The sequence below is a fragment of the Cygnus olor genome, chromosome 2, assembly GCF_009769625.2.
Source record: "Cygnus olor isolate bCygOlo1 chromosome 2, bCygOlo1.pri.v2, whole genome shotgun sequence".
Taxonomy (NCBI): Eukaryota; Metazoa; Chordata; class Aves; order Anseriformes; family Anatidae; genus Cygnus; species Cygnus olor.
The window spans coordinates 60,683,895-60,711,663 of record NC_049170.1 but is presented as its reverse complement, the minus strand read 5'-3'; the positions used below and the strand labels follow the sequence as shown (position 1 = coordinate 60,711,663).

Genomic DNA, 27,769 nt, shown 5'->3' with positions numbered 1-27,769 from the left:
GCAGTGTAGTACAGACGGAGCACATCTACAGAGTTGGTAGATATGCTCCTTCCAAGTTGGTAGTTGGTTAGAAACAGTTGGCATCAAGGAGCTGACAGCCACACTGTATGTATTACGGGGGGAAGGTTATTTTGGACCAACCTGACCAGCTCCGGTCAGCTCCTGCGGACAGAATGCCCATTAACAGTGGAAGCACACTCCTGCAGTGCATCTTAGTCTTAGTGTCTCATCCTAAACAAATCCAGTTTGTGTGTTCCAGGGCGTTCTTCAATCTAAATCAAATCGGAGTAAACCAGGACAATCCAGAGCTTAGTTTCAGAGGTGCACTGCCAACCTGAACCATTAACACTAGTGACCAAAAGAATGTATTTGATATTTTTTTAGTTATGATCCAAACTGCCGTTAAAATCAATAGAAAGACTTGGTTGATTTCAGCAACAGGGTTTCCCTTTCCTCCACACAAGGTGGAGGTAAAGGATACAATTACTAGACAATAAAATATGAAGGGAACAAGAAAGGGAGAATAGGAGTGCACATGCATTTTGTCATTCACCAGAGATGCCTTTTCCACAATTAAGGATCTTTAAAGCTGTGTGATTTCAGGGCATGGTTGAATGTGGATTTTGAAGATGGGGAATAATCATTAGAAAAATTTAACATCCTGATCTTGGTGTCTCTGGACACTTGGAAGTATTAAACAGCTGCAGACTACAGTATTAATGACACCAGAACTATGACTCAGCCGCTCTTCCAAATAAAGTGTTCTGGAATATGTATTAGGAATTAATACAGTGTAGAAATACTCGAGGAGATGCTGAATTTGGACCAGGATTCCATGAAGCCCCCTGAGTCAGTATGTGTAAAGAGTCATGCTACCACTCTTCCAACATTTTTATGCTCTCATTAAAAGACTAAGCGTAGCTAGCATGCAGATTTTCCCCTGTGGTGAAATATCAAAAATGTTTTGTGTCTCATTTTGACTGTTCTGTTGGTTTGGTATTATCAGCTTTCCTTTTTTTTTTTTTTTCCTCCTTTCTTTGCATAGATGAATGTATTCTGGTAATAAATTGGAAAGAACTGCATCTGGATTGCTCTTTTATTGCCAACAGTTTCTCAGGCTCTGTGGAGTATGCAGAAATTAGCTCATACTGAAACATGAGGCCAAAGAAACTAAATCCTAGAGGAAGATGGCCTAAATACGGGCTAAATGTTTAAGATGTCAGAACCTACAGAAAGCTGAGCACAAAGGACAACAAAGAAGGTTTTTAAGTGCACCTGTTTTGCAGATTGCACACAAAGGCTGCATTATGCGAACATAGAGGTGGAAGATTTCCAGTGGAGGTGATAAAAACTGGAGCTTCCAAACCTGGAAACTATGTGCCACCAAGGAATCGCAAGGAGGAGGGATGCAGTCAAGACAGTTTGTGTAGCCCCTGCTCACATTCTCCCCTCATTCTTATCAACATTTTGAAAAAGATAGTCAGCTGGCTTGAGTGCCAATTGCCACAGGTATTTTCAGTGAAGTGAACGTTGGAGTGGTTACAGCTTGTAAACCAAAAATACACACTGAGCAGTCATTTTGTGTATTATGCTTAGGTGACGTTGCATCACTCACAGTACGTGCTTAAATCACTCTGTGTTTACACAAAGCTCCCCTTTCAGTCACTGATTTAATGGTGGAGGATGCAGTTACTGAGGGGTTGTTGTTATTTGAATTATTGTTAATGTGGAAACTCTCCTATCTCCCTGGTTTATTTGGCAGCTGTAAAGCCCTTCATGCACTGATCCAGCTATTAAAAACCCAATAATCTATCAATCTCAGTGCTTCGTGTTCCTTTCAGCTGTCCCCTCGGGACTGAGGGGCACGGCTCGACCCTGTGCCAGCCCGGTAGCACCGCCACCCCCTCAAGCCGCCATGACGGGGCCGCGCCCCGGCGGAACCGGCTCCCCCCTCCCTCCCGGAAGCGGGTTCCGCCCGGCGGCCGGCGGGCGTGGCCAGGGCTCCCGGTAGCCCCGCCCCTCGCGTCCCGCCCCGCCCGCTCGCCCCGCGGGCCCCGGAGCTCGCCCCGCGCCGCCGCCGCCGCCGCCGCAGGTGAGGGGAGACCGGGGCCGGGGCCGGGGCCGGGGCCCGGCACGGCACGGCACCACCGCGACACTGGCCTCCGGCCTCCAGCCCCTTCCCGCCCCTCCCAGGTGCCCCGGGGACGGGCGGGAGCACCCGGGGGGTGTCGCGACGCGGGCGGGGTGTCGCGATACGGGGGGGTGTCGTGACTCGGGAGCGTGTCGCGACATGGGGGGGCGTCGCGAGCGCCTGGAGGGAGCGGGAGCGGGCTGGGTTGGCTCCGGTGGGGCCCCCCTCATGGCGGACAAAAGGCTCGCTGGGCCCCCCGCATAGGAGCACCCTTGGGTGCTGCCGCGGGTGGGCGAGCCGCCCGGTGGTCACTGCGGGGGGCTCCGGCGGCAGCCCCCGGCCCCGGCTCCTTCCCTCCTCGTACGGCGAGCGGGCCCCGGCACCGCCAGAGCCCCCCGCGGGGAGACCGCTCTGCCCCAGCTGGGTGCCCGCCTCGGAGCACGCCTGGGTGCTCCTGGCAGAAGGGACGTGGGCTCGAAACGACCCCCGTGTACTAATTTTCGTGGGGAAGGGACTTTGCGTTCTTCAGTGCATAGCCTCGCGTTTTCCCCAGCTGGGAGCGGTAGGTATCGCTGCTGGTGGTTTGGGTTGATAGGTTATGGAAAGGTCTGCAGCAAAAAAAAAAAAAAAAAGAAAACAAGCCCAGCAGCTGTTCTTCGTCATTTTCAGTTAACTTTCAGTTTTTGGGAAAGAGAGGAACTGCATTAACTTGGAGAAGGTGCTGACATTCCCTTAGTTATCAGCACAAATAATACTGATTCTTCACTAAAAATCATGTTTCTTCTTTTCAGCCTGCTAATTGACCTAATAGCATGCACCGCAACATTTAAACCCTGGGAAGTTGCGTGCATTCTTAATAGGTGGCAGAAGAATTACACGACACCTAATGGTAGAAGTTACAGGGGTTACCAGTGCTGGTGATGTTTGCCTTTTTTTCCCCTTCCATAAAAATGAAAGAGGTATGCTGTTGCACAAAACAGTCGAAAAAAGCCTTCAGTACCCTGCATGAGAAGTCAATGGTGGGACTAAATATGCTGTGACACTAAATAGTGAGCGTGCACCTTTACTATTACAAATTCCTTCATCTCAGTCTTCGCTTTGCCATGTTCCTCTGAATTTGAGGAAGGGAAGATACAGCTGTTTTAGGATGAAATCTGTATTCTAAGAGTTGCTTGCGCTTTGGCACTGTTCAAATAAGGTCTTTCTTGTTTTCCTAAACCTTAAGGAGAGGGTCTCTAGCCACAGAAGAGAAAGCTAGAATGTCGGCTCGCCATGCATTTGTTGTAATCTGTTACCTGTGGGCATGTTCTCTTTATATACATAATCCATAGAAATTGGTTGTTTGGGGGAGAGGGTGGAGTCGGGGTGGTGAGAGATGTGGCTGTGCAGATGAGGCAATGTTGGCTAAAAGCAACCAAAGGGGAATACGAGAGTGTTAAATAAGCGTTGTTGGAGGCCTTGCAGCAGCCCAAGTCTCCCCTGTATTCAGACACCCATCCATAAGAACAGTTCTGCTCTTAACTGGCGCTAAGCCATCCTCTGACATCCCTGCATTGACTTTTTTTAAGGGGCTGCCCTGAAGCAGGAGTGTTCTGTCTGAGATGAGCCTTTGCCCCTGTTAAATTTCAAGTGCGTCTGACTTGGAAGGTAGAATTGCTGAAGCAAAGGATGTTGCCACCTTAGAAACTGATGTAGTCCGCTCTTTGGTAGCAAAGAGTAATGTAGGTACCGTGTCTGGTTACGTCAAAAGTTGTCCAGGCAAACATTTCGGCTGATTGCCAACAGCATTGTTTTCCCCGCAGCTTCACAATTGAAGAAGAAATAATTGTACAAGAAAAGTCATGTAACTTGGTGATTAGATTTGTTTGTTTTGCCAACCAAGCAAGTGCTATAGGATGTAGTGGTCCTGGTGTGTTCTGGGCAGGGAGCTCGCCACCCCCTGGAGAGCGCTTACAGCCAACTTCCAGCAAACTTCAGATGGCTCCAAGCTATTGAAATTACTTTGCATCTAAATTGAGATCTACTTTAAGTGAACAAGGTAGTTTGGTATGCTAGTGACAGCTTTCTAGTGAATATATTATGGCCTACCCACATCACACAATTATGGGACCACTGTTGTAAGTCTTCTTCCTACCTTATGAAGAATGGATGTAAGGAACCAAGAAAATAGAGCAGTTGGTATAATTATTGTAACTCCACTGAACGTTCTGCAAAATGTTGTATGAATTATTAAGGAGGGAAGAATGGCTATATGTTATTAGTCTGCCTGATGCAGTGTTTAAGAAAGTCAGCTCTTGGGGTGGTAGGTCTAAAATGTTACTGTTAGGTGTTACTGTCTGCAGAATCTGAAACTTCCAGTCCTTGTGGATATAGGAAATTTAGAGTCCCCTAAACTGTAGCAGATCTGGCTTGCAGACAGCCCAGGGAGTTGTCAAGTCCTGGTTTGCTTCTTATGTTTTCTCAACTTTTGGGAGTGGGAGCGAGCACCTACCAACCGAGGCTTTTTCGGTGGTCACAGCTGTTTGTCAGATCACTTTGGTAGCCACAAACCCCACAACCAGAGCATTAGGCTTATATGGCTGAGGCTTAGGAGCCCTGCACAGCAGCAGAATAAAATCTGAAATTCCCACAGAAAAAGCAGTGCTGGATTTAGGAGTGGAAGAGAGTAGGGAAGAAATGTGGTATCAGCTAAGTAATACTGCACTAGAACTTCCTGATGAGAGAGGATTGATTGCCCTTGCGTACAGGCTGGCTTAGTCTTTGTTACTAATGTTTTGTTTTGGATTAGTTTTATGTCCATCAAGATTTCTAGCACCTCTCGGGCAACAGATTGGTATGCTGTGCGCAGAGGGGAAAAATGGAGAAACAGGTGTGTAGGAGATGTTAGGCAATGTAAAGAGGAAGTATAATGAAGGACAGTTACTATAGAGAATTCAAAATAAGCTATGCTGTAATCAGTTTATGATGGTAATATGGAGAGGAGCCAGGAATGCAAAGAAGGTAGCACAAACAAGATATGGAGTTGGTTGCGTGGTAACTCTGCAATCGTTACTTAGTAGAATTGATGATGCTTATTTTGTGATATTGGCTCCTTAGTTCAGCAATTACAATATAAATTGAATTCCTACCAGTACAGTTCATTTAGCACATTGTATTTTTTCTCTCTAACAGTAAGTTTACTACTACATCATCTGATGCAACAGTGTGGGAATGCCTGGTGCAGTGGCCCACAAGGTTTCGATAAAAAATTGCAAGTAAATGCACTGTATGACCAAACTGGTACTTCCGCAAATTATGGAAAATGTGACTTTGCAAAGGAGCTTGGTACCTATGCTTGGTAGGTGGGTAGGAAGGATCTGCCACGTGTTCAGGCCTTGGTACCTGTTTCATTTTACTCTCTGAAATGCTAGCTGTCCCCTTCTGTGCCACTGTTAGACTTGATCTTTAACTCTGATCCTTGTCTCCAGCAGTCTGAGAATGTTTATGAGTAACGCCCACATCAACACTAAACAGAGTGCGGTAAACATGGAAGTCTTCCAGACACGGAGCTTCTATTGAGAGCAGTAAGAGCCAGCTACGCATTTTGTTGCCCGCTCTTTGCCAGTACTCCTGTTGAACGGAGCACATCAGGCAGCACACAGTAAGGCTAACCTGTCGTTTCAGGGCTGTGCAGTCCTCTTGGCATAGCTCTGCCCTTTCATGGGAAGGGCAGTTAGTGTGGAAGTAATTAATTCCAGCCAAACTTTCCCCAGTGGGATTTATTTCAGGCTTTAAAATGAAATAAGCTATACAGACCAAAAAACAGTGTTAATGTGACTGACTTCTGCAGGCATGCTGTGCCACAGGCATGCTGTGCCAGTCCCAAAAAACATCCTTGACACCCTTGACCAAAAAACACCGCCTTGAGGTGGTGCCGTCGAAGCTGTTTGAGTAGATGGACCCGAAGGCTCTACTTGAAGTAAGGGTGGGAGAAGCTCATCCTTAATCACTTGTCACTGTTTCCATGGATGTCAAAGTAAGCAAAATCAGATACTGAATGAAAGCAATTAATGTGTGCCAGAGCTGTTTTGGTACGACATCACTAAATTAGAAAGTTTTTATGTACTTATTTATGTACTTAACCACCTAAATTAATTCCACTTTTGTAGTGTGACATGCAAGTAAAACTTCATTCCAACCCTCAGGACTCTTGGATTTTAAGAAATAACTTTAAATTGCACACTCTAACAAGTGCTTTCTGTGAGGTCAAAATTTGTATTTAACAATATCTCAATTAAGACTTTAATGCAGTGCTCCAGTGACTGGACCAGTGTGATTATTACTAGACATATTAGTAGACATTATTGCAACTTAAATCTCAGAACTTTTATACATTTACATTTTTGAAGTTACCATCATTTTTTAAACATATAATACAAGGGTGGTTTGGGGCTTTTTATTTTTTTTCTCCATTGATGTAATTTACATTGGGAAATCAGTGATGCAGCACTGGTCCATATCAGTATTAATTGTTGAAGCCTCTTTTCTTCATCTTTTGGTTGTGTTTTTTTTTTTTTTTTCCCTGCTACTGATCAAACATGATGGCTTTGAGATTCTAGTTCATTCATATGCACTGGAAGTAAGGTATATAATAAAATAGGAAAACTTAACCTAGAAAGAAAACACTACAGTCTGGACTCCTTCTCTATACAGACCTGCATGGTCATTCAGAATTTAGAGAGTAAATGCATTAGGCTAAATATCAGAAATGACTTTTCATTAAGCAAGTTCATCCTCTAAAATTGTTAAACAGCATTGCAGTGAAAAAAAAGATGGCTTACATGTAATCTTCATCATGAAATTCAGTGTGGGCTGGAACATCTTGGAGAACCAGAATAGGAAGATATGCACTGTAGCTTGTTGAGATGCATAAAATGGTATTACTTGATTGTTTTGTCCCTGTTAATTGAAGACTACAAAAATAACAATAATGACTTTAAGAAAGCTACTGGTCTGAATTACTACTTTGGTTTGCATCAGTACTAATTTAGTTTTAACTGTAGTTCAACACAAGGAACCATTTTTAGAACAATCCATTCAAAAATACAGTTGCATTTGTTTCAGAAGTATTAAAAAGGGTGAAGTTATCCAAAGGATTTGTCTAGCTGCAGTATTCTTTCTGGGAAGAACTTGGGTCTTTCAGTTGTGGTTGTGTAGCAGAGCTTGAGCAGGAGCTATCATGGCTCTTTAGACTTAGAGGAGTTAAATTCTAAATCTTAATCCAAGTTACACCTCAGTCCTCTTGTTTAAATCTTGTTTTGATAATAACTTGGCTCTTACGTTGTGATCTGTGCTTTTTACCCTTCTGTTACTGCTGTGAGGGGGAAAGAAACTCACTTTTAACCCATACATATGGTACATCTTTAATGTCTCTGTGCTTTGTTAAAAAAAAATCCCATTGCAGACATTGCTGATGGGTATTTCCTGTGTTCAGAAATAGGAGGGTTATGAGATTGATGTTCTTCAAGAGGCCAGTAGCTGATCCAGAAAGTGTTATAGGAAAGCCTGTATGTGTATTCCCATGTAACTGGCTCCCTGTCAATCAGTAACTCTGAATGAGTGCTTATAGTTATTAGCTTTACTGGTAGGTTTACAATTACAATTACACTTAAAAAATGATTTTGTAGGGCAGCTGCTCACCAAAATGCTAGTATTTCTCAACCACTTTTTGTCCAACTACTAAAGAGTGGGATATGCAATGTTTCTTGAAATCATTCAAAAAGCTTAGAGGGTCCTACTTTTTTTTTTTTTTTTTTTTAATAAATAAACTTCTTTACTGTCCTGTCTCTGTCTCTCTAAAGGTTTCAAAAGGTTTTTCTTTTTGATCCTGTTGCCAAATTTGATCTTCTTAGGTAATCGTTGTTTTGGCACATGTTGAACTTTTGTAGTAGAAAAGCATCTGTTTTTCTTAAGATTGGATGAAGGCTTAACCCTGTTGTATTTTCTGTCTTGCAAGGGCTGTGCTTAATAGCTCTCAAATTCAAATGGGACAGAAGAATGAAATAATTCAAGAAAAGCGTTCTTCTCTGCAAGGCAAGCTAGTTAGGACTGAGACCATGTGTGTAATATGTGCATAGTTTAAGTGAGTTTCTTCAGGCTGGAGTATTTTGAAAAGAACTGCAAAACCAAATTAGTATAAGCGATCTTATGTGTAGTTTGGCGAATTCGAAGAAAACCACCTACTGCTTGATGAACAAAGTTTAATATTGTAATCTTTCAAGTACTTTTTTTTTTTTAACAGACTTGGGGGAAAATGTAATTCTTGGAGGAGAAGCTGAAGCAGGAAACAGTTTTGCAGCCAAATGCTAGGATTTTTAAAGAAATATGAACAGTGAAATACAATGTAATACAGTACTGAAATGTTCATAACTATCCCAGTCAGGCTAGCATAGTTATTTTTTGATTTGTCAGTAGTTTAAAGGAGAGATTTTCAGAAACATAATTTCTCTTTCTCAACAGACTGAGGTCTTTCCTGCTGACCATTATCTGTGAACAACAGAACTGGGTTTTAACAAAGCTAACTCTTCCAGAATTTATGCAGGACTCAGCCTGTATGTGTATTAAGGAGAAAGAAAGAAATCCCTGAGGGAAAAAGACTGTGGAATTAGGTTCTGACTCTGCAGAACTGACACTGTTAGAAGTTATTGCAGCTGAATCGAAAGCATGCAAGTGATCAGCTGGAAAGAAAATGTTTTCATAAGTCAGCAGTAGGGAAGGTTTTTCAGGCCAGAGGAAATCCTATATTACACCGTGCAATGTTGAAAAGGTGTTAGGTCATATGCTTCTTATTGGAATTCAAACATTCGTGGGTACTGAAAGGAATACAGCTCACACTTAGTAGCGTTTAGTGTTGCAATGTGTAGATTTAACTCAGTTAAATGTTGATAAAGATATCAGATTTTGCCATAGACAGTTCTTCCCTGGAGGGACTGACCTTTAAAATAAACTGGCTGTGGTCAGTGAGCGCTGCTGGAATGCCATTGTAGCTGTCGTGTCGTGTGGCTGACCACAGGAAGAGAGATGCTTGAGACCCATCTAGTGATGTATACCATCCTTCCTGTTGGTTGTTCTAAGATTTCTTGAGTTTGCTGTGCGATTGCAAAACTACTACTTATGTTTTTGATATCTGCTTTACTTGGTTACCCAGAAACTCTGGAATACACATCATGTTTGCTTCTGCATTCAGAGATCAATCTGTGATTTTTATGTGCATTTCCATAATAGAAAGAACACCTTTTTAGAGATTGTTGTGTTAAAACTTAACAATTTTTATTCTTGTTAGTCATTTAACAGTTCTGCAGTGTTTTGAATTATGTGCATGATAAGAGCTGTAGGAATTCAAGTGAGGACAAAAAACAAATTTTAAAGTTACTTTACATTTTAGAGCATTTAACTTGGAAATGTCTTCTGCCCTACTGCAGGAAAAAAAAAATCTATCGGTATTTTAAGCAGGACAAGATCAAAACCACTTTGCATGGGCACTTAATGTGGAAAGTGATAAATTGACCTGAATATTAAAAACTTCATGCTAAGTTTGTGAACCAATTGCCATCCGTTTCTAGCGACTGTCTGTTTTATGCCCATAATACGTGAAATAGCCATTAAACTCTACCATTGTCACGTGACTGTCAAGTATACATTGAACTAAAAGGCAATTAATTGCCGATTGGGTCTTTTAGGTCTACCAGACTGACTGCCAATTTTTCAAATGATAAATCTAATAGTTTTAGGATAAACTGTATCCAAGATTGGGAGGGGTCAGACTCAGTGGTGTTTCAGCTTCATAAGTGTCGTATTAACATGCAACATCAGGTCTATAACCACTTGTGCATTTGAATCACCTTCTCAAAAGGTTAATTACAAGTCCTTGTGTATTTGCAAACCAGTCTCATTCACTGAGTCATGCATATAAAATCTTCTTGCCATGAATAAAACAGAAAAATTATTAGGCTTTTAGGCAGAGAAATTTGTATAGAATGTAAACAGGAGGGGGGGACTTACTGGAACATATATGGCTGCAAAAGTTATGCTCTTACAGTACTACTACAAAAGAGTACTTACACATTTGCAATGTGGTGGTACAACAGATGGCAAAGTCATACAATGATGAAGTAACTTACTTTGCCAAGTCAGATTTCACTAATGAAATTTGTTTGCTACAGCTGGATGATTCCTCAGCGGAGTAAAAGGAATTTTTTTTGAAATGCAAAGTCCAACACACTCCTATTTTGTTAGGTTCCAGTTGTCTGGTGCATTGATGCAGTCTGCCTGTGGAAAGGGAGAACACTTGCCTGTATTTGTGAAGAGGAGACAGAGAATTTAGTGGTACCTCCTTCGTGATGTCTCTTGCTAATAATCTGTGTTTGGTCCTGTGTGCTTGCACCACTTGTGCTGTGGCCTTTGATGTAAATGTGCTTGTACCTGCTGGAGCACTTATTTTCTTGCATCTGTCGTTGCCAAAAGCCAATTAAGAAAAAGTGGGGGATTTCTTGTTAGGATAAGTTGGTATTGTGACTCTGCTTTTGTTGAAACTTCGTCCAGCTGGACACTGGCCACACAGAAGAAGGCGGTATCTGCCTCAAATGCTTTATTTGAAAGCTTAAACTTTTTCTATGTCAAGAACTTCATAGGAGTGTTATTCAAACAAGGCTTCTGTGTTCATTCTTTCTGTACTAATACCTTAAAGGATTTAAGGGTGTCCATGTGATTCTTTTACCATAATACTATATGACTGGCTAATGAGGCAAAATAAGTTGTTTTGAGCAGGATAAATTCCCTGAGCTATCAACATCAGGATTAGTGTCACTGTGCAGCAAGGTGCGTGCAACACGCAAACACTGATGGCATCCCTTCTATGGATCAGCCTGAGAGTGTTGATGCAGCCTGCCATCAGCCTAGAGGGAACTTGTTTTTGCTTTGCAGATACCATTGTTTTCTAGATTTCTGTGTAGCAAGTTAACTTTCCTGCCTATAGACCAATGAAACTATTTGGCTGGAGTTTCAGTCTGAGTAAGTGGGGATCTTAAGTAATCCTTTCTGGCCTTAAAAATGACTCTATTGATATTTGCTTTTTCTCAAAAATGCACATCTGACATTCTGAACTTCTATCTGAGGAAAGAGTATGGTGGTCTTAACAGTAAAAGTGATACTTGTGTTAGAGAAAATCTTGATTTATGGACTTGTTCTGGCAAACCTCTGTTTTTCAAGTACATCTTTTGGAAACCTTCTTCATTCTTTGTTTAAACACCTTACTTTGTCAAGCCAAGTCAGAATGCTTGCATTTTAATCTTCCTTAAATATGTTTAATGGATGTTGAAATGGAAGTGTACAGGGGTAAAAAGGGCATACAGATATGATCGAGTTTTCTTTTGAAATTTGGTTGACCAAGGGGGGAAAAAAGCTGTTTTTATGATACTGAATATGCTGTGAGCAACTTTCTGAAAGCAGAGCTCTTGAACTGCTTTTAAAAGTGAAATGCTGAGGCTCTTGCTGCAAGTTCTGGCATAGTGCCTTCTAGGGAACTCCATTTTTGCTGCTTTCCAGAACAGCTGAAAAGCGTTAGCTCTGTGCAAGTGTGAATGATACCTGACTTATCCCAGTCAAAAAAATCATAGCTTCCTAACATGCTTTCTTGCCCTTGAAATGTAGGGTGAAAATGTCTGTGGCTAGTATGTCTTAAGTGATACTAGTTTAACCATGTCCTTGAAGTGCTTCCCTTGGTCCTTAGTCAAATAGCACTAACTTATGGCCCCGATTTGTTGGTTCTGTGTTAGGAAAATTCATCCTTGTAGGCTATGCCTTGTTGCTGACATTTATCTGAATGGGAAAAAGGTGATTTTGTTCTCCATCAAATGCTGAATAAAATTCAATATTAGCAGCTGTTCTACATGGCATCTCCCATGACAGTAAATTGACTTTTGTCACAATACTTGATTATGGGTATTTGGTATGCAAGCTTTGTCTGCATATGTCGTCATCTTCAGTTTTAGTCTTTCCTTCTTCCTGAGCGTTGCTTATGCTAGAAAATCTAGTGGAATACCTGTTAGTCTGTCTTGCCTCTGAATCTTTCCTAGATGAACCTCTCTGCAAGTCTCTAGCGTCGATGAATTTCACATAGTGAAATGGCTGTTTAGTCTTCTGTCATGACTGCTGTTACTGTTAATTCTCTCTTCATGCTATGTAAAGTTACATAAATACAGAATGAGAACCTTCTGTTAATATTCTAGGTTAAGTGTCTAAATGTGTAGGTTTGAATTCTAAGAGAAGACAGGGCATTTACACTTTGTGTTAAAGCAACACTTCAGTGCTGTCAGTGTCAGAAAGCTCAGGTTCCCTCAGTGATTACAATAGACTGAGGTAGGATACCAGCCAGGTAATGAACTAGATTCTGGTGTAAATGTATATTTTAACAAAATTACTTCAAAGTGTAACTTCAGTCATTTGAACTATGAAAACAAGCTTGCTGTTGGTTTTAACCTAGCTGCTGGGCTCGAGTCTGTTTCTTTTTTGCGCTGATCTCTGGATCAGTCCAGGTGAGCTATGGCAGGTACCTAGAAGGCTTCCAAATGTTCCATGGCAACTGTCATGTAATTTACAAAAGGTGAGGAATCTTCAGCAGGTACTAAATTATAGCTGAGGGACCTTGTAACACTTGCATTGTGTGTAGGCTGGAGCCGCTGCAGTCCAATGTTTCCCATGTTCAGTCAGGGAACAGTTTGGGAGTATTGGTCAGACTGGCAGGCTCTGTTTATATCAGTGTCACAGGCATGCAGGTGATATCACGTTGTGTGTTTTGCCAGCTCTTTATGTGGACAGAGATGTAGCTTGTTCACTTTCTTTTCAGTACACTGCAAGGTTTAAAATCTTAAGACCTTGATTTTGTTCCAGAGTATTTCTGGTGTTCAGTTCTTCAAGGCTTTTTTGTGCTGTTCCATATGGGTTTCAAGAAACTTCTTTGTGGAGGCGCCTCCTCAGAAGTCTACTTGCAGGATGCCAAAGAGGCTTTTTGATAACCAAATGCTGAAATAGTGACTTAAAACCCATAGAATATAGATCTAGTGTCACTTCAAAAGCTGCGGCTTACTTCCAGGCTGTTCCCAGAAGCTGGCACTGAGGCCCGGTGGAGCCTCAGGAAGACTGCAGGACAGCTGGGAGCTTGGTTCCTGTTTAGTGACTTCTTGGAGGGATGTCAGTTCTTGTGGTGATGTCTTCAGAGCACAGTGCTGCTGGCATGAAGGGACCTGCTGTTCTTTATAGCGGTGCAATATAATTTTTAGGAAGGATGGGGCCTCAGTTACTGGAGGAGCTCACTGGTTGACTCCTCTCATTTCAGCGCCTGGATATGGTTACAGTTCAAAGTACCCATCTCAAGAAGCTGGGAAATAACAGGTCTCTTGCCTGAGGAGATTTGTTGCTGCTGAGAGATTGAACTTAAGTTGTTTTTTTGTTCTTTACTTTCCTTAGTAGCTGTGTAACCACCTTAGTAAATTTGCTTTGTGGGTGTGGGAGAGACAAGTGCTTTTTATAGTGTGCATTAGAAAGCTTTGGAAAGAAGAGTTCCTACCAAACTTTGAATGTGGTTTGACTGCTTGTTAAAGTCATGGGAAACTGAATCCTAATTCCCAGTTTAACAGGTTTATGTCAAAGGGTTATATTCAGGAGAAAGGAAAGGACTTACCGGGAAGGTGTTTCTGAAGGACTGTTCCTTTGTATAATGATACTAGTTATTTCCAAGATAGGTTTGATGTAAAATTGGGGTTCAATTTCATCTTTCTTTAGGCTACTACTTAGAGTTTATAGTGATTATTTAATATTTGAAATATTTGTTCTACCTTAATACAACACTGATGTTACTTCATGCTGAGCTTGACAGATGTTGCATGTTTAAACTGCAGTAAAAACACAAGTCAAGCTTGAGACATGGAATGTCGCTTATTAAAGTAATGCTGATATAACCTCAAAAGCTTCCTTACTCTACAGTTCTTAAAACAGCTGGCATCGTGTATCCTATCCTGTGTCCTCATGTATCCTGTCTGTTCCTGGGTCATGGGGTGATTCTGCTGATCTGGTTTAAATATTGTAATTGCAACCAGCTGTTGGGAGGGATGACTAGTTAGGCTCAGCCTGCCTGGAGTTGCCTCCTTCCATTTCCAGGAACATTTTTGTTGCAGGAATATCTGACTCATTCATGAGTTGCCTTCCAGATACTCTGGATCTAGTATGCTGATCTGCGCTGATCATTTTCAAACCATACATTCTTGAACATGATTTTGCTATTGTTAACCAAAATGAAGCTACTAAAAATGAAGTAGCTTGATGAAACGGTGATCTTTTAGTAACAGATAAGGTAGAGATAAGGTTAGATTGCTTGATGATTTCTGGAGACAGGAAATGCATTGGCCCTGTTGTGTTTTTTGGTTATTCTTGCTTCTGCACTTTTTCCTCAGAACGCTGAACTTTTGCAACCTGTAGACCATATGAGACAACAGAGTTGCAAGTTGCTTTGCAGGAGTTGAGAAACTTTAGCAAACGTTCAAACTCACTTAACATGGGGTTACTGTCAAGTAATTACTATAAATTTTCACTTCAGAATTAAATAGAAAGTTATAGCTTATGTTTCTGGAGTTGATAGTTTATATTAAGCATAAAGTACATAATAGTGCAGGTATTCGCTTAATGAATAAAATGAGTTATTTGTTCAGAAGATCATGGGTTTCCATTATTAAATTTCCTTTAATTGTTCAGTAAGCAATCAATAGAATATTTTGCCTTTCTGGATGTATTCTGGTCAAAGCACGCTATTTGTAGTTCTTAATATTGTACCTATAGCTCACATTTCAATGAAATCACTTCTATTCCTCCAAATTTATCAAATTCTATGTCACTGAATAAAAAAGAGTAAAAACAAGTGCTGTGATGTATGAGCTACCAGTTATAATTGATGTTCTCCATATGAAACAGTCCTCAGGGAAAAAGTTGGTCATCATAAAAATGAGTGGGTAATGAGGTTAATATTATAGTCTTGCAAATCTTTATGCAGTCTTCCATTAAGGAAGAGAATAGAAACAAAAGACTAGGAATTCAGTTTTGATGTCATAGTTTTAAGAAAGCTATACAAATACTAATAAAAGAAACTGTTTTACAATTGAAGAAAGGCACCACTATCTCTTATTAACTAGAATCTACTATACTAACTGTACCGATTATCTTTAAACACAAAGCTATGTTTAACTAGTCCCCTTCAAACAAATGCCTGCAGCAAATCAAAGTTCTCCTGTTAAGGACAACTGCATTTTCACAAAGCCTGTATTCAGCTTTATGTATAGCACTGCAGAAGATGCCAGCTGAATTCTTGCCTATAGTGATGCGACTTTGCAGTGTAATGCTTCTTCTTCCCTGCTCTGCTCTCATTGACATTGCATTTATGAGACTCGAGGGGATCAAAATGGACAGAGTAGCTTCTTGACCCCTTTTAGTCAAATTCTTTTAAAAATGAGTCTGTCTGATCATACGCTCTGTTCTTTCTTAATTTGTGGCCTGTTGGCCAGTTTCAGGTACATTTTGACAGGGCTAGGTGCATTGAATTTGATTGTTCCTGTAAGTTGCCTGAATATATCTGATGCTGGCTAAAGAGGAAACATCTGTCAGTGTTCTCTCTGTAGGAAAGAAAGCAATGTGAGCTGGGTTTGCCCTGCTTGGGTTGGTGTGCAGCTACTCTGTTGGCCATGGTTTTTCTCTCTTTTAACATGAGTATGAACATCAGGATTATGGCACTGAGGAGGGATGTGGAGGACAATTGGCACAGACCTGTAAGGAAGCATGCTTCAATTAAATGTTTTGGAGGAGGTTATTCTGTAAGAAGTCATTTCCAAAGAGCATCTGAGAAATTGGGATAATCTAAGAGGAGTCTTCTGTATGAGCAAGACGACTAAGGGGATAAAAAGCATTTTTTTTTTTTTTCACCCATAAATTTATTTTTAGGTCTCAGCTTATTTGGCTGAAGGAGTAGATAGGAGGACAAAATAAATATGTGTAGTAGGGAGGTCAAAGATTCCTACTCATTTTTTTTTCCCTCCCTATCACATATTTTAAAAGATATCTGGCCAGAAAACATTGTCCCTGGAGATGAAAACCTCTTTTTGTCCTGGTAGTTGATCATCCTACCTGCTCTTGTGGTTCTGAATAACCAGTCTGCTCCAAGACTTTATGCAAGAGTTAATGTGATGCAAACATCTATAGTTTCCTTGTCCAAGACCCACTACAGGAGCACTCTCCAGCTTGCTCCTCAGGTGAGTAGAGCTGAATGTCGTGTTTGAATCCACTGGCAACTAGAGCTACCACAGTGTTTCTTGCACAGAGGACCTACCATGCAAGGTGTGGACCTCTGGAAAGGTCAGCATTACTACAGGTAGATAGATACCAGTCGCTCGAGAGAGGCAGCAATTTTATACCTCGAGTCCCAAGTATCTTTTGCTACACAGAATGATGTTATTTTCCTGCCTGGTCTTCTTCCCCTTGACTAGATTTCTGTGCTGTTGGACAAATTGCTGTGACTGATGCTAATGTGAACTATAGTTGCTTCTCCTGCAGTTCTCCTGATTTAATCTAATCGCTCCCTTACCCAGCTCCACAAAAGTGATCCTGGCTCCAACTGGAAGCCTGCCATCAGATGGAGCACAGAACTATGGGGGTGGCTATCTGCAAGCAGGTAATGAGCAGCTGTAGGAGCATAGAGAACTGCTTACTTTGGCCGAGCAGCCACCGAGAGTCAATCATTTGTGCCCTTATTTGCTCAAGCATGTTGGAAAGGGCAGTTTCCTAGGAGTTTATCAGCAGCGGAGGTGAGGAGTGATCCACAGCATGGTGGTTAGACAGCACTCTGGCCCTTCTGAGTAAAGGTATGGAAGTACGTTGTTGAGTCAGTTAAGCTTTCACTTCCCTTCCAACTTGTTAGGTTACACAAAAGACTGTTTAAAAATACTCTCGTGTATGTCATCAGCATTATTGCTGGGGTGGGGATTACCAATGGGTGTGGTAAAAAGCTGACCTGTATGAATGGATTATACAGCTACTGACAACACCCTTCTTGGTTCTGTGTGAACCTTTCTCTGCTGTACAATAACATGGGGTTCTGCTGCAGGAGCGGCCTGCGCTTATCTTCTGGCCTCACAACAGTTTTGCACTTTCAAGATTGGAAAAAAGTGAAAATAAAAAAGTACTGTAAACGAAACATGAAAGTGTCCTTTTTTTTTTTTTGAGCTACGCACAAGAGGATTTCTTCCACAGTCTCCGTTAATTTTATCATAATTATTAAGTAGGACAATTAAAAAATTAGGTATGACCCAAATTTATACTTTTTTTTAATGAACGCTTATGAAAATAAGTCAGGCTACGTGAATTAGGGATAGAGAAATTTACTTTGCATGAAAGATCTTAGGTTCTTTACTGTTAAAATTGGATTCTATGTTCCGCTTTGCTTTTAAAGGCAGACTGAAATAGGTAGAAGTATGTGGCAGTAACTTAAAATTTACCACTTTCAAGGTCTGTCTTCTCTCAGGTGGAGTACCTCCTCTGAAGCAATCTCTCTAGATTGAATGCCATTTGCACAGAATCAGACCATTCCTGTTTGGTGTGTAGCTCATTTCTGTCTCTTTTCATATGTACTGTTCAGCAGGCATGAATTTGCTCGTCTTGTATCTTTATTGGATTATGAAGAACTTGAAATCAACTGACCGTGATGAGCCTCCTCCCACTTTAAAATGGGACAGAATATTTATGGCAAGCTTACCTTTAAGATTTGGAGTATGTGGTAGCACGAAGTTTAGCTGTCTTCAGTATCTTACTGGAATGTTGTTCACTGATGGTTATTGATGACTTGATGACTCAGGATACTGCTCTGACTGGTTGGATCAGGTTTTTTTTTTGTTTTTTTAATTCTGAGTTTTTCTTTGACTCAATCTCTTATGCTTCTTTGAAAAGATGTTATCAAGGCTTCTGAAAATGATTGTCTGCCAGAGATTCTTCCTGGTTAAAGACTATTCAGTGAACAGGAGCATCTTCACTAGTTTGAGTGTTTATAAAGATTTTTCTGTTTGGACATCAGTGTTATGCTTTCCGAGTTTTTTGTCAACTGTTGCACAAAGTTCAAAAAGTGGCAGCTTCTCTTAGCTACCCTATGATCCTCCCAGTTCAATTGAAGCTTCTGGTAGAAGAGGAATATTCCCATTGCTCAATCTACCAAGGGACTGTAGGTTAATTTACAACAAATATTACAGTGAAACATGACTCTTATGTATCTGAATGTTTTCACAAATTGTAGTATTGACTTTGCAGAAACACACCAGAGAGAGATCCTGCTGAATTCCTTTGAATTTGCTGCAGTATTGGGGTTCTTGTAGAAGAATACTGTTTTCTTGCTTAGTAAGATGAATATGGTCCCTGTCTGTGTATACTGGTGCTCCGGTATCTGTGCTTCTGAGAGTATGCATTGTAATCTAAACTTGTCAAACTGAGCTGTTCTCAGTTGATAACTGGAATTCAGAGGAATGCTACTTCATATTACTTGTCTGAAATACATATTAAAAAAATAGTAAGTGTGACTTTCAGTATACGTTTATTCTCCTAAGAAACAAGTGCAAAGCAAAACAATGTGGAGTAGTTCAAAATGCAGTGTAGCAGGTTGAAAGTGTACACACAGCTCGGAGATATTTTCATTTTCTTGTACTCCCTCTGGAGTAAAAATAAAGCTATGGTTCTTTTTAAGCCATAATGGCCAAAACCAAAATGTGTTTTGTTCTCATGCTACTTGGTCTGTCTCCTCTTTGGACTTTGGACTTTGTAACATAATGTTAATTATTTCTCTGCTATATGTCTGTAATTAGTACGGCAGCTTACTCATGCTCGTTTCACTTAGATAACCTTTCTGGGAGAAACAATTTAAGCCACCTAATATTCAATTGCATTTTCAGGATTCTTTGACAGCATAACGGGTAGTGTTATTGATGTGATCTAGAGAATTTTTCATGTAGGTTTCTTCTTCCTTTTCTAAGTTTTTTTGTGTTTTAATTCCAGGAAGGATTGGCTTAGTCTCTAACGAAGCTTCAGTCAGCATGCTTTTACAGATAACTGCCACACTGCTAACAAATCATAGTGCATGTCCTCAACTAGGGACTTTGATACAAGTTTTTAAAAAACTGTCGTGCTTGACGTTCCTGTTGTTTAAACTGCACACATTGGTGATTCATTATGCAGGAGGATGTAATTTTAGTGTGAGATTGTCAGATGATCATGATGGGTAAAGGTAATGAGGTAATGGTATCTTGTTACTATGCTGTGTTATTATCTGGTAGTATAAAACCAGACTGCGTTGTCATGTGACTGTGTTCTTTCAGAGCTTTCCAGTTGGCAAAATCCAAGTTATGTTTGGTTCTTAGTTGCTGCTGTAGATGTCTCTTGTGTTTATACCCTCTGTAATGTAGAAGTCATTGCGCTTTTTGGATATCAGAGCTTGTTTTGACCTTAATATATACAGAGGGAGATTCTGGAGAAAATTTATGCACTCTTACAAATCTGTGCAGTGAGTTTCCTCTGTTTTAAGACAAAAAGTTCTGTCTTCCTTTAAACAGAAATATAGTAGTAATACTGTTGGGATAGGCAGGGAATTAAATGATGATGTGGGATGGTAATAGTTGGAGCTCTGCTAAAACTGATTATTATTTTTTTAAGGCTAATGGGATTGTTATTTTTGTACATGTGCACACGCACATTACAGTGTATGTGAATGACCTGTCGCAGAGCTCTTTGGTATTACTGAGGTGCAGAGATTTGTGTTTGAGCAAGCAGCTGTGGGACTAGGACAACTATTCCAAGTACAGTGGATAACTGTGTTTGTAGTCTGTGAAGGCAAGCTGAATCGTTCCACTCTGCTTTAACTAGATTGTTCTTTCGTTTTTCTGATTGACTTGCTGAAGCTGATTCATTGTAGGATTTAAATGACATATTTGCCTGATTTTCTCTGAAAAAAGAACACTAACCAACCCTTGCTGTTGTGTCTTGGTGCCTGCTGCTTAAGCTGGAAATTCCTTCAAACGTCTGTTTTCTTTCCCCTGTAGCTGTTGTATCTCATGTTTTCTTGTGTGGTGTTTACTCAATGTGATTTCCTTTTTCAGTTCTTGCTTAGTAAACTAACAAGAGTTTGTGACAAGTACCATGTCTCTAAAAGAAAACATTACATACCAAAATGTAAATCATTTTTCCTAATTGCTGTTGGTGCTGTGAACCCACCTGTGCCCATACCAAATGGTGAAGGCTTTCTTTGCTCATGCCACAAAAAAAAAGATGGGCTTGTTATAATTTGTGAGATGTTTTCCACAGTAAAAAAGCTCGCTGCCTTTTTGAGGAACAGAACTGAAATTTAAGCCCTTAACTATGCAGGGATTTGAAATGGATCAATTTTAAGCAGTGTATGTGGGAGGGGAAAAAGAAAACTAATGAAGCAATATTTTTTTATTCTAGGTTTTTTCATTTTATACCTGCAAATTTTCCGCAATCCAAAGATGGCAGCAAATAAGCCTAAAGGGCAGAATTCATTGGCTTTGCACAAAGTCATCATGGTAGGAAGTGGTGGCGTAGGAAAATCTGCTTTAACACTACAGTTTATGTATGATGAGGTAAGAATGTGTGCTAGAAATTATCTCATGCAATGTCTGCTACAGTGTTACTTAAGCATTTAATTGGTACAGTTATTTTCTGAAATGGTCTAAATGTATATGACGTGATATGAAAGCCAGCTATCAAACTGAGCAAAAATATTTTTGTGCTGGCACAGGTTGTCCAGAGAAGCTGTGGATGCCCCGTCCCTGGAAGTGTTCAGGGCCAGGCTGGATGGGACTTTAGGCAACCTGGTCTGGTGGGACGTGTCCCTGCCCATGGAAGCGGGGTTGGAACTGGATAATCCTTAAGGGTCCCTTCCAACCCAAACCATTCTATTATTCTTTGAGATTTCAGATTTGACCTCTTAGAGACACCTGCAAAGGTATAAATTGGCTTTTAAGCAAATTGATGGCATTTTTGGAACTTGCTCCTTTACAGTATGTTTTCTTATTATTTACTAGACCTATTAAAATTTATGTAAATATTATAGCTCAAAGCTTCTTCAGTTTGGTGAGTAGCTTGATGCCTGAAATGATGACCAATTTTTCTTTTTTTTTTTTTGCTGATGTTGGAGAAGAAAAAAAATCTGTTTCTTGTGTCCCTGCTTTTTTGCCAGTGAAAGTTATTCTTTTTGTTTAAGAAGTAGAACTTATGCCTTCAGTGTCCCTTAAAAATTGATACTAAATACGTTTAAAGTCAGGACTGCTTCATAGCATAATGAAATGAAGCCAGATGTTTTGGTAAACCAGAAACAGACACTTAGTTTTGCAGTTACCTCTAAAATTTCCTTATAATGTCTGAATAAAGCAAAAAAAAAAAAATTGTTTGGGCTGATGGAGAGCCTGTTTTAGCTATGAAAACATCCATGTTGAATAGTGTGAGCACTTCAAGTAGCCTAAATACATAAGCTTATTTATTTTTTACTGTAACACTGTAAGATGTTTGTTTTATCCTTATATGCAAATAGAAGCATTTGCTTTGTACAGGCGTGATTTTTTTTATATAGTAAAATTTGTGTTTCTAGTTTGTAGAAGATTATGAGCCCACCAAAGCAGACAGCTACAGGAAAAAAGTGGTTCTGGATGGAGAAGAAGTCCAAATTGATATATTAGACACAGCAGGGCAGGAGGACTACGCTGCAATTAGAGACAACTACTTCCGAAGCGGAGAAGGCTTTCTTTGTGTCTTCTCTATTACAGAGCTGGAATCGTTTGCAGCTACTGCAGACTTCAGGTAAGTTACAAGGCAAGATAGTTATTGTAATTATAGTGACATAATTACAATCACTTTTTTTATTGTTCTGTAATATCATTACTATTAGTCCAGGTTAGATGACTGTAGTCACACTGTTTTCAATAGATGCCTAGCCATGCCTTTACTATCTGCATACCACTTCAGATATCTTTGCTGCTGTGTTTCTAAATACCAAAAAGGTTACTGCCACAAAGCAGCTACACAGCAACATTCAGAAGGCTGCTGCCCTTTGTACGTTGCTTTGCACTGCAGTGCAAAGAAGCAGTATTTGTGAGTAGTCATAGTGCTATCCAAAGTAATGGATCTGAGAAAAATTGCTTACTGTCTGTATGGATATATATAATGTATGTGCAATACCGCATACTCTCTAGAGGTGTCTTTTTTAGTTCTTGCTTGGTATGGCGGATTATGTTGCGTTTCTTTAACCTTTGAAACACCACCTAGAGCAAAAAGGTAGCTGTAGCATGTCCAGCTGTCTTATGCTAGGCTATTTCATAGTTATAAAGATGACATGACCAGATTCCAGCTGAAAACTGTTTAGAAGAGCTGGATCTGGTGATGTCTGTCTGCAAAGTCTTAGGCTATGCAATCTGTGTGCGTTGTAGTCTGGGAAGACTGAAATGGGTAGTGTAAGCAATACAACTTTTCTACCCCATAAAAATGTTTTTAATAGCAATTGAGAAGTATTTTTGACTATTCTGAAGCAGCTATCCGTTTTGTGTAAAGGTCTGCTGTAAATCTGTCTATTCAGTTTTATATGGACTGAATTCTTCTCTGTAAAATATACTGATGTAAGTTTTTGAATTTACAAAGCAAATGTCAGTGGCTTCTGTATAGGGTTAACCCTTACCATCAAAGTTAGAGAGAATATCACTTAAGAAGCAACATGCAAAATAGAGGCTGGATCTTTCTGCTGTAATGAGGATTTCACAAGCATTTTTTTTTGTTGTTTGTTTTTAAATGCTCTTCACACATACAACACATTAAAACCCTTGTTTTGAGTGGGGAGTTAGCAGAGAATTACAGATGTTTGATATTGTTTGAAAGATAAAGCCAATTTAAAATGGTCATCACTATACATATATGCATATATAGTAAAATAGGTAAATCAGTAAAATACCTTATTGCTATATTATATATAGTAAAAAGACAAGACCAAAAAAAAAAAAGTTCAAAGTTAAGCAAAATAGGAGAGGGGATCATCTTTGAGATAAAAGTGACGAAACAAATATAAAAAGAGATAATCTGCATCCCACTGAAATAAGGTTTCTTAGAGGTATCATCATAGTTTTAGTTAATTAGTCCTAAGTATCTGTTGTGGTTTAGCCCGGCTCGCAGCCAAACACCACACAGCTGTTCGCTCACCCTCCCCCCTCCCTCTCTGGGATGGGGGAGAGAAACGGGAAAGTGAAGTCTGTGAGTTGAGATAAAGACAGTTTATTAAGACAGGAAAAATAATAACAATAATAATAATAATAGTATTAATAGTAATAATGTGTACGAAATAAGTGATGCACAATGCAATTGCTCACCACCCGTTGACCGATGCCCAGCCTATCCCCGAGCAGCCGGCCTCCCCTCCACCCCGGCTAGCCACCCCTATATGTTGTTCAGCATGACGTCAGATGGTATGGAATACCCCTTTGGCCAGTTTGGGTCCGCTGTCCTGGGTCTGTCCCCTCCCAGCTCCTGCTGCATCCCTAGCCTGCTCGCTAGCAGGACAGAGCGAGAAGCTGAAAAGTCCTTGGCTTGGTGTAAGCACTGCTCTGCAACAATTAAAACATCAGCATGTTATCAGCGCTCTTCTCATCCTAATCCAAAACATAGCACCCTGCCAGCTACAAGGAGGAAAATTAACTCTGTCCTAACTGAAACCAGGACAGTATCAGAATACATTTAATATCGCATCTAAGGGAGGAGGAGATGGGGAGAGGAGAGAAAGTGAGCTTTTCCACTTCTGTTATTTTTTCATTTGTGTGTCAGTATGTGTATGCGTGTATTTATATATTTAAAGAGAGAGAGGGTTGCATTACAGGTTGATGCTAGGTATGTCAGTCCTGGAGGGTTATTTAGTATAGTTGAGCTCTAGAGTGCAAAATGACCTCTTCAGTCTGTTCAAAACCCTGTTAATGCTTCAAAGTGCATGATCTTCTGTGGACCTAGAAAAAGTCCTACTTTTTAAGCAAAGGTGAGAGTTGACAATATACATGCTAAAAGAGGAAAAATGGAAGAAAAAGTCCCTTCAGTGAAGAGATTAAAACTCCCAAATCCAAATCTTGAAAGTGCCTTTCAAGTTGCCTTACAAATTGTCGAAGCCTGAGTGCTAAAATATATCTCATAAAAATGACATTCTTTCTGCTCTGTGTAACCTGTATCTCTTGAAGGTACAGTTACAGTATGTTTGGCATTGTTGAGCAGCCAGAAATAATACTACTTAGAGACAGAAAGAAAATGACAAGAATCTGGATGTTTTAGTTTTTCCATGGAATTTTGCTCTTCTGGAAGGGCAGGACTCCAGCAGAAGAGTTGTTTACTACTATCTAGCGTCTTTGGGTTTTCCAGTGTGCTTTGAAATGCCACTGCTCTTTGTCATTTTTTCAGTAGAAAGCAGACTCGCAAAGACTAAATTTTTAAATATTTGAAAGGCAATTTGATAAAACGTGCTCCTACTTTGAGTAGAATTGGTATAGCTCTAATGATTTTTTTTTTAACTTTTAAATTCCAAGCCAGTATATCTAGTTTTTAGCTAGAAGTCTTATTTGCACAGATACTGTAGTGGTGCACTGAATTCTCATCTATCCACCTATCCTAATCCACAGACTATTCAAACTACTTTTGGATATCAGCAAGCACAGTTAAAAAATTTTGCTTGTTTGGCAGAGAGGGAAGTAATATGGCATTAATTATACCTGAGAGAGGAATGTGTGTGTGTTACAAGGTGCCTCGAAGATTTATTTGTTGGCTTAAAAAAAGGATTGAAGTGAGGGGGTGGGTTGGAGGGCTAACTCAACAAAACTGCATACTGTAAAAAGCAGAGCATTTTATAACAGGAGGAGGATCCTGACATACACCAAATCAAAGCTATTTAGAATATCAATTAACTCTTTCCAATTTCTCTTCATTCTGCATTAAAATCTGGCAATAGGCTTTACTTCAGCCAGAAAAGGGAATTTGGTTCCTTGAGCTTTTTGTTTCTCTTTCAAAAATTGCTCCATGATAAAGGGCTAAATTTCACTACTAACTTCATACTCTCTGAGACAAAAGAGAGAAATTCTGTTTTCCAATTAGAAGAAAACTTCTTTTTTTTAAACAGTCTTGAAGGTTGATGTACCAAAGCATTTGCAGTACTCACTTTTATTTACAGCTTTAAACTCTTCATCCTAGCGGTTCAAACAGAGGTAATGGTCTGTCCTCAAAAACCTGATGTATGTGCAACTTGTTATCCATACATTGGCTTATAACCGAATGAAGACCTCTCTGCAGAGAATGAATGTAATTGACTTCAGAAAGATTTGTCAAAGGAATAGATTTTCTCGTTATGCTGTATCTGTTTACTACCTAAGTAGATAATTTTATCAGCTTTAAATGGCACATGCATTTTATTAGAAAAAAATGAATGCAAGACTGAAGTCTGGGTAGAGCAAAAATTGCAGTTGGAAGCAGTAACATAAAGGCAATGGGAAAGACTCTCAAGTAACACCTTTAGTAAAAAGAAGACTTTATTAGTGTAAATTTTCACTTAAACCAATCTTGTTCTACTCTGTTTAATCTGTTACTGATTCACCTCCTTCTTGCCTGGAAGATTAGTTACCTGTCTTGGTCTTCATTGTGTATAGTGTCATAATGAGGTTTGAGATTTTACTGTTACACAAGCTTCATAAAAGGAATAAGTGGGTTTTCATTGTAAGATGGAAGAGTATTTAGTCTGAGTTCTTCTGTCTGTGTTCTAAGAATAGTAGTCCATGAAATACTCGATTCTTTTTTCCCTTTTATTTTTTTTATCTCCAGGGAGCAGATCTTAAGAGTAAAAGAAGATGAGAATGTTCCTTTTTTGCTAGTTGGTAACAAATCAGATTTGGAAGATAAAAGGCAAGTTTCTATAGAGGAAGCAAAAAACAGAGCTGATCAGTGGAATGTTAACTATGTGGAAACTTCTGCAAAAACACGAGCTAATGTTGACAAGGTAATAACTCACCTCATAATACAAAGAATCTCTCCATCAGTTTTTACTTTATAGCTCTCTTCCCTGGGCCATACTTAGTGTTCAAGTTATTTTAGCCTTTTTGTGTGCGTGTAAAAATTCAAATCAAATACGTTTCTCCCTTAGCTTGCGATGAGTGCTTGACTAGGTCAGTTCATGTAGGACAGTAAAAATGTTTGCCATAGCAAATCTATCCTATCTGAAACTGCAAGGAGTAAGTCATTAGACAAGACCTCTTTTCATTTAAAAATTTCTTGAGGCAGCTACTTTGGCCTAGCCTTGTGTTTTCTGTAATTACAAGACAATCTGCTTCTCAACAGTGAGGAAAGCTGTCCAAGGAATCAAGTAAAAGCAGGTAAGAGAGGGATTGGAACCTTCTCTACCCTCATCTAACCAAATGCTTGGCTGGATGTTTCTTCGATGAAGAATGGATGAACCCTTCTAAGCTTTGAATGGCCTAGAAGTGCCTCATGAGTTTTCTGGGGTAAAGCCTGGTTCAGAAGGTCATGAAATAAGACACAAAATATTTGTCTATAAGAAGATAAATTATTGGTTGGTTGTAAGCATTTCCGCTATAATTTCAAAAGACAGGATCTCTTGGAACGCAATTCAGAATAACTCTGTCTTGTAGGCTGCAAAAGTAATGGATGTATGGTAAAAGAAATAAGTAGTTTATAGTGCTAATCTTTCCTTTCAGACCTATTGATACACTTGATCACACATTGAAAAATTCTCTAATGTAAATGCTTACATCTGAGCAGTTGCAGCATTACAGCAGTAATGGGAGTTCTGTTCTGCAGTGACTTTAACTTGACTGTTGTCATCTGTCAGTTGTCTCCCTGAAGAAATGGCTTGTTCAGTACTACAGTAAGAACTTCATGCTTTTCTGTAGGGAACGTTAAGTCAATTAAATGCAACATAATTCAGATGTGTTGAGTTCAGCTCTGATTTTTTTTGTTGTTATTACAAAAAAAATACTTTATCTTCAATTTTGGTGCATAATTACAGTTAACGTCCATCTATTTCAGTCATGTAGAAATTCCCAGATCTTCTAAATCTACTTCACTATTCTTTAGCAGCTGGGAAAAAAGTATTATGCAGATAGATTAAAATATGTATCAAGCTTTTGCAGACACATGGTAGGCTACTACGAGCTCCAAGTTTCTTTTTGGAGCAGGTGGCATAATGGCAAGATTAACGCATTATACAGAGTTAAGGTTTAAAAGTCCATAAGTTAGGTTTTGTTGGCCCTAGTAAAACCAGATATTCTTAGTTCCTTGTTTTCTTGGAGCATCTGAACTTACATGGTTTGTTAGGTGGACTTAAGTTAGTATCCTATAAGAAATCTACTTCTCTAAATTCCAAAATGGTGGGTTGCTCATTTGGGAAAAACACTGTTGGCCTCTGCTTACTTTAATAAAGGTAAGCAACTGAGCACTTCTCGGTAGGTTATGTACCCCAGATATGTAGTACAGTGTAGGGCTTAAGCAAGT

At 39.8% G+C, this 27,769-nt stretch overlaps 1 protein-coding gene across 6 annotated transcripts in view; it reads left to right on the top strand.

Moving 5' to 3' along the window:
• Positions 1-1,983: 1,983 nt before the first annotated feature.
• Positions 1,984-27,769, top strand: part of RALA (RAS like proto-oncogene A) — a 28,876-nt gene continuing 3,090 nt past the window's right edge. The window contains exons 1-4 of one of the 6 annotated variants that reach the window (XM_040549166.1): positions 1,984-2,092; positions 20,684-20,838; positions 21,846-22,054; positions 26,084-26,258. In XM_040549166.1, the coding sequence (XP_040405100.1) occupies positions 20,725-20,838; positions 21,846-22,054; positions 26,084-26,258 (498 nt within the window). In that variant the 5' untranslated portion in view covers positions 1,984-2,092; positions 20,684-20,724. Of the gene's footprint in view, positions 2,194-5,995; positions 6,161-10,413; positions 10,496-20,681; positions 20,839-21,845; positions 22,055-26,083; positions 26,259-27,769 lie in introns of those variants that run through there. The other 5 variants (XM_040549164.1, XM_040549170.1, XM_040549169.1 and 2 more) reach the window with 5 other exon arrangements.